We start from the raw sequence: 7,452 nt of genomic DNA, 5'->3' as shown, positions 1-7,452 counted from the left end.
CTCCCTCATGACGCCATCTATTTTGTGAAGTGCACCAGTCCCTCCTGCAGCAAAGCACTCCCACAACATGATGCTGCCACCCCTGTGCTTCACGGTTGGGAGGGTGTTCTTTGGCTTGCAAGCCTCCCCCTTTTTCCTCCAAACATAATGATGGTCATTATGGCCAAACAGTTCTATTTTTGTTTCATCAGACCAGAGGACATTTCTCCAAAAAGTACGATATTTGTCCCCATGTGCAGTTGCAAACCGTAGTCTGGCTTTTTTATGGCAGTTTTGGAGCAGTGGCTTCTTCCTTGCTGAGCGGCCTTTCAGGTTATGTCGATATAGGACTCATTTTAATGTGGATATAGGTACTTTTGTACCTGTTTCCTCCAGCATCTTCACAAGGTCCTTTGCTGTTGTTCTGAGATTGATTTTCACTTTTCGCACAAAAGTACATTCATCTCTAGGAGACAGAACACGTCTCCTTCCTGAGCGGTATGACGGCTGCGTGGTCCCATGGTGGTTATACTTGCGTACAATTGTTTGTACAGATGAACGTGGTACCTTCAGGCGTTTGGAAATCCCAAGGATAAACCAGACTTGTGGAGGCCTCCAATTTTTTTTCTGGGGTCTTTGCTGATTTCTTTTCATTTTCCCATGATGTCATGCAGAGGCACTGAGTTTGAAGGTAGACCTTGAAATACATCCACAGGTACACCTCCAATTGACTCAAATGATGTCAATTAGCCTATCAGAAGCTTCTAAAGCCATGACACAATTTTCTGTAATTTTCCAAGCTGTTTAAAGGCACAGTCAACTTAGTGTATGTAAACTTCTGACCCACTGGAATTGTGATACAGTGAATTATAAGTGAAATAATCTGTCTGTAAACAATTGTTGGAAAAATTACTTGTGTCATGCACACAGTAGATCTCCTAACCGACTTGCCAAAACTTTAGTTTGTTAACAAGAAATTTGTGGAGTGGTTGAAAAACTAGTTTTAATGACTCCAACCTAAGTGTATGTAATGTCCTGACTTCAACTGTAAGTGCCAGGGAGAAAAGTCAAGATCTACAGGTGTGCACTTCAGATCAAGGACTATCAAGCACCTCTAGCTACCAAATATCCTGTAAGCCTACAAGTACATCCCATGTGCCTCTCTTTATCAACATTGTCCCCTTCTCTCTCCCTTGCATCTTTCCTGATTTCAATATCTCTCTCCTTTCCAGGAGGCAGTGAGAACCCAGATGATGAGTACCAACGCACCGCCCAGAACAGCTGGGTCCAGCGAATGATCACCTCCCTCTTCAGCGACTCCTCCCTGTTCAACACAAGGGAGGGGCGGGCGGGGAAGGTCCATAACTTCATGCTGGGCCTCAACCTCAACACCAACATGCCCTTCTCCACCTTCGGAGACTTCATGTACCAGAACTCCTGCGCCTCCGTCGAGGATGAGGTGGATGCTGTCACAGGTCAGATGTCAAATCTGGTGATCCAGGAGTTCTGGATGTAACACATTCTAGATTCCAGATATACCTGTATACCTGTTACAGTCTAAATAAAGCAGATTCTAGATCCAGTAGAACTTGGCAATAGAGCTCTTGTTGGAGCTGTGTACTATTCAATAGACTTACGGTGGAGTTATTGAAAGGTTATGGTGGTGATTTTATTTAAGTCTGAGTGCATAATAAAACTGCCTCAATTACAGGACAGTTACAGCACAATAGCGTTACTAAATGCCAGACTGTGTACAAATGGAAACCGCTACAGTATGACCATACACACACACACCCACACATAGCCATCCACACAAATTCCCTTACGCATTTCTACCTTAACACGTTCTGTATTTATTCTGCATCGTATTCCATAACGTTCTCAGACCCCGATGAGTTTGCTGATATCTACGAGCCCCTGGACGTGAAGAGTAAGAAGATCCATATAGTAGACAGTGGTTTGACCTATAACCTCCCGTACCCCCTCATCCTGCGGCCGCAGCGTGGTGTCGACCTCATCATCTCCTTTGACTTCTCAGCTCGCCCCAGCGACTCCAGCCCGCCCTTTAAGGTCATTGTGATGACAAGCGCCACCTGCCAGTACTTCCTGGTTTTAAAATGTTTATGTGTTTATTTCATTTTATCATTGATWATTTTTTTGTGAGCAATTTCTGTGTGATTATTAAGGTGTTAGGATAAAAGTTTTAATAATTGAACTATGCAATAGTAATCAAGAGGGTAGCTTTTTGACTTGTGTTTGGTATGTAGGAGCTTCTGCTGGCTGAGAAGTGGGCCCGGATGAACAAACTGCCGTTCCCTAARATCGACCCTAAAGTGTTTGACCGCGAGGGCCTGAAAGAGTGCTACGTCTTCAAGCCAAAAAAGGGGGAACGGAACTGCCCCACTGTCATCCATTTTGTCCTGGTCAACATCAACTTCAGGACGTTCAAAGCCCCTGGTAAGTACTGTATGTGTACTGTATACCTGAGGTAGGACCAAGTCACTCGTTTTCGAGTCCACAACTCTTGTGTATACCATATGCATGTCTGTACAGGTTGTGTATGTGAAATGTATTAGATTTCTTTAGTCGAGCAGTAGTTTGGTTTACAAGAAGAAGAAAAAAGAAAAAGAAAATCATGGTGTATAAGACACCTGTCYGATTCGTGCCTGGTTGAGTGGACTGATCCATTGTGGAGGCCGTGGCGATGGCACAGTCCATCGTTCTAAGACTTATATTATGTACAATGGTGCAATGCAAATACATTTTTTCATAACAAATGGTCGCTGTCCGCGGTTCTGAAACACATCAGTGCGCTATTGAATTGGCGCTTGTTGCTATGTGCATAATAGTAAAGTTAAACAGCATATTGGTGTTGAGAACAATGTGGCGGAGGCAGCAGCGGAGTTAGGAGACGAGAAAATAGCCCTAGCCTTAATTGTCTAAGARGAGAGAGGAAACCCCAACTTAATTAGGTCTGTAATCAATAGCCTAACCGTTAAATGTGCCTGGCTTTATAAATCATCCATATCTACAGAAATAAGACAGATCCTGCTTCTGTTGCCTGTTTTACTGTTGGGTTGGAAGTCTAATGATTCCGTGAGCACCAAGCCTCTTGCTGTTTTTAATCTTTGCTATGCTGTAATAAAGGYTTTACACTTATTTTGTTAGACYAGCCTCTCTGGTATTATTTATAATGTATTTACTGTTGTTTACACTGTTCCAAATAATAATTTATAATAATAATAATAATAACCCACCTTTTTCCTTGATCTCCTTCTTATTGTTATTATTACTATTATTATGATCCTCATTATAATAATAAGTAATGTCATTATCCTTAGTAGGGTTAGTGTAGCAGCCTTGTATAACCACCATCGAGCTGTAAGCCAAAGAGAGCATCCTGTTTAGTCTTAATACCGTAACTTAGTTAGGCCTCTATTTCAATACTTATATAGGCTACTGTATCAATCAATMATTTATTAGTTCATGTCATCACACAGCATACGAGTTATTCATGACGTGAAATGGAATCAAGCATTTTAGTTTTAAAATAAAATAACAAACGCAACCATTTAATAATTAGCTTAAATAGGCCTAAACTGTTCTATTTCGGGAAATTTCATTAACGAATGAATGCGACTGTTTTTAGACTTTGATGTAATAGAGGCTTTACAAAAAAAAAAAAAAAAACGTTACAACAGACTCTCTAATACGCTTACAATTTATTTGGTGTTGTTTATGTTGTTCCAAACAGTCAGAAAGATGGTTGTAATCTAACAGCAGCTGTTTGGTACACATAATATGTACGCAGCACTTGCTCCTTACCTTATTTTTCTTGATCTCCAGTATTTTCCACAACTAGTCAAATTTATTCCACACATCTGACTTCCCCTTTACCTCCTGTGCAACCAGTAAACGTTCCCTCGTTTCAAGTTTATTTGTCACGTCGTGTGCATCCATTTTTATGTCATGTGTTACGTTGTTAGTTGATTTATTTATTGAACCTTTATTTAACAAGTCAGTTAAGAACAAACTGCAGCAGGGAGGAGAGTCTTTTTTTTAACACAGTGCAGCAAGTCTGAGCCAGGCCCAGCACAATCAAGTCAATTGCGGTCCTCTAGTTATTTGTGTGTCTTAATTATTTAATCAAACAATTTGCTTAAAGCATCAGACAAGCTCAGTGCATATAGTTGATTTGATAAAAACACATAGGATGTGTCTATATATGGAACATTTTGTCGGGGACAGCCCTAGCATACTGTACTTTTTTTTTTAACCTTTATTTAATGTTCTGTTGCTGATGACTGGGATGAATGCAGAAAAAGATTTCAGGACCAGACACCCTCTTCATGACTAGGCCTATCTGACTTATATGATTATGAKGGTCATAATGATTCTTGACAATGTCATAAAGTATATTTACTTAGTCCAAGTAACGTGACACAGGATGGTCATAATGCTCCATGACAGTGTCATGAAGTGTATTTTCTGCTAGATATTTAACATAACATTTCTAACTTTTGAACGGTAGTGTATTCCATACATAAGAGTACGCTCTTTACTCACAGTGTTTGCCCATAGGGAATATGCTCCTAAGGAAGTTGAAGGTTTATGCTAGAAACGAGGGTTGTGTGTGGGATTGGTATCTTACAAGCTGCCTGGGAAGGTGACTCATAAGGAGATGATCTATGACCAGGTGCTATGTTGGGAATCTCTTACTAGGCTGGGAGCGTAGTGTGTGTAAACAGGGTATACATCATCGGCCATAGGAAGACAGGGACACACGTAGACACTGGCCAGGCCTCTCTCCTCTGCTCACACACTGAATTATAGTGTTTTAGGGCCTCACGAACGAGGAACACTCACATGTATACATCCTCTGCTGTATTTGTGTTGTGTAGGAGAGAGAGTAGGTCATATCACTGGTCTGGTATTCCCCTGTAGAGTCAGTGACAAGTGTGCCATCATTTAGTGATCATTCATTCATGGAATTAGGAAATACATGAGAAGACATGTTTTAACAACCCAACCCAACCTCGTAAGGCAGACGGAAATAGTTGCCGTACCTGCAGGCAACAGATTACGTAGTGTGTGGCCGTTTTGTCTAGTCCACGTCCTCAGTTAGAGCCCTGCATGGGCATGAATTTKAAGCCCTACCCATGCCCGATTGCTTCTGCCAAATTTAAAGGCCCGACCCTGCCCGAAACCCAAAATCAGAAATAACTTCCTCTGTTAGTAGATCCATTAGCTGCTCCTCTCTGTCTGTCACTTGCTCCCTGCGCGCTGCTCACTCTGCATGCGCTCTGCTCATGGTGGCTCTGGGTCTGTGAGTATCCAAAGCAACGGCTCCACTTGGGCTGCTCTGCTCAATGATGAGACATGAGAAAGCAGTTAGTGGTTAGCTACTTTTTACCACTAAACTGACAAACTCGAGGAACATTATTATTTTCTGTGATATATATTTGAAATTGAAGCACTTCTGACACCATGTTATGATCTTTGATCTAAGTCAGATATGGCTGTATTGCGCAGCAGAGCACAAGCAAATGGCTCAGTTTAAAAATGTTTGTGATCGATTTAGTGATACCCGAGCCTTGCCCGTACCCGAGTTATTGATGGAAAAACAGGCCATACCCGGCCCTGACTCGATGTATAATGTCGGGGCCCGTCGGACTCGAGTCGGGTAGCAGAGCTCTACCGTCAGTCAAACTGCTCAGTGCTCAACATAGAGCTGGGCGACAAAAACCCATATCTTTATAAATTGCCTGAATTTATGTTATAACGATAAGGAGAACGATACATTTAAAAGGAATGAGTCAACCATTTTGAATCTTATATTGTTTTTTGTGCATCTCTTAGGGATGTTCTATCGATTCCCGGAGTCATATTTTCATGTGTATCTGAGCTATTGCCGTTCAGGCAGGCAGAAATATATACAGTGGGGAGAACAAGTATTTGATACACTGCCGATTTTGCAGGTTTTCCTACTTCCAAAGCATGTAGAGGTCTGTAATTTTTATCATAGGTACACTTCAACTGTGAGAGACGGAATCTATGATTTTTAAGTAATTAATTTGCATTTTATTGCATGACATAAGTATTTGATCACCTACCAACCAGTAAAAATTCCGGCTCTCACAGACCTGTTAGTTTTTCTTTAAGAAGCCCTTCTGTTCTCCTCTCATTAACCTGTATTAACTGCACCTGTTTGAACTCGTTACTGTATAAAAGACACCTGTCCACACACTCAATCAAACAGATTCAACCCTCCACAATGGCCAAGACCAGAGAGCTGTGTAAGGACATCAGGGATAAAATTGTAGACCTGCACAAGGCTGGGATGGGCTACAGACAATAGGCAAGCAGCTTGGGAGAAGGCAACAACTGTTGGCGCAATTATTAGAAAATTGGAAGAAGTTCAAGATGGCGGTCAATCACCCTCGGTCTGGGGCGCCATGCAAGATCTCACCTCGTGGGGCATCAATGATCATGAGGAAGGTGAGGGATGAGCCAGAACTACACGGCAGGACCTGGTCAATGACCTGAAGAGAACTGGGACCACAGTCTCAAAGAAAACCATTAGTAACACACCTACGCCGTCATGGATTAAAATCCTGCAGCGCACGCAAGTCCCCCTGCTCAAGCCAGCGCATGTCCAGGCCCGTCTGAAGTTTGCCAATGACCATCTGGATGATCCAGAGGAGGAATGGGAGAAGGTCATGTGGTCTGATGAGACAAAAATTAGCTTTTTGGTCTAAACTCCACTCGCCGTGTTTGGAGGAAAGAAGAAGGATGAGTACATATCCAAGAACACACCTCCCAGCAATCCGTGAAGCATGGAGGTGGAAACATCATTCTTTGGGGATGCTTTTCTGCAAAGGGACAGGACGACTGCACCGTATTGAGGGGAGGATGGATGGGGCCATGTATCGCGAGATCTTGGCCACACAACCTCCTTCCTCAGTAAGAGCATTGAAGATGGGTCGTGGCTGGGTCTTTCCAGCATGACAACGACCCGAAACACAAGCCAGGGCAACTAAGGAGTGCCTCCGTAAGACGTATCTCAAGGTCCGTGGAGTGGCCTAGCCAGTCTGCCAGACCCTGAACCCAATAGAAATTTTTGGAGGGAGCAGAAAGTCCGTATTGCCCAATGACAGCCCCGAAACCTGAAGGATCTGGAGAAGGTCTGTATGGAGGAGTGGGCCAAAATCCCTGCTGCAGTGTGTGCAAACCTGGTCAAGAACTACAGGAAACGTATGATCTCTGTAATTGCAAACAAAGGTTTCTGTACCAAATATTAAGTTCTGCTTTAATGATGTATCAAATACTTATGTCATGCAATAAAATGCAAATTAATTACTTAAAAATCATACAATGTGATTTTCTGGATTTAGATTGATTTAGATTCCATCTCTCACAGTTGAAGTGTACCTATGATAAAAATTACAGACGTCTACATGCTTTGTAAGTAGG

The 7,452-nt window shown here is 42.3% G+C and overlaps 1 protein-coding gene across 1 annotated transcript in view; it reads left to right on the top strand.

Moving 5' to 3' along the window:
• pla2g4ab (phospholipase A2, group IVAb (cytosolic, calcium-dependent)) overlaps nucleotides 1-7,452 on the top strand; it is a 52,531-nt gene that overhangs the window by 40,116 nt on the left and 4,963 nt on the right. The window contains 3 exon segments of the mRNA XM_024003691.2: nucleotides 1,212-1,454; nucleotides 1,865-2,049; nucleotides 2,247-2,436. Of these exon segments, the coding sequence (XP_023859459.1) occupies nucleotides 1,212-1,454; nucleotides 1,865-2,049; nucleotides 2,247-2,436 (618 nt within the window).

Source organism: Salvelinus sp. IW2-2015, linkage group LG16 (genome assembly GCF_002910315.2).
Source record: "Salvelinus sp. IW2-2015 linkage group LG16, ASM291031v2, whole genome shotgun sequence".
Taxonomy (NCBI): Eukaryota; Metazoa; Chordata; class Actinopteri; order Salmoniformes; family Salmonidae; genus Salvelinus; species Salvelinus sp. IW2-2015.
The sequence above is the reverse complement of the archived record's forward strand: the minus strand, read 5'-3'. Positions and strand labels throughout refer to the sequence as shown.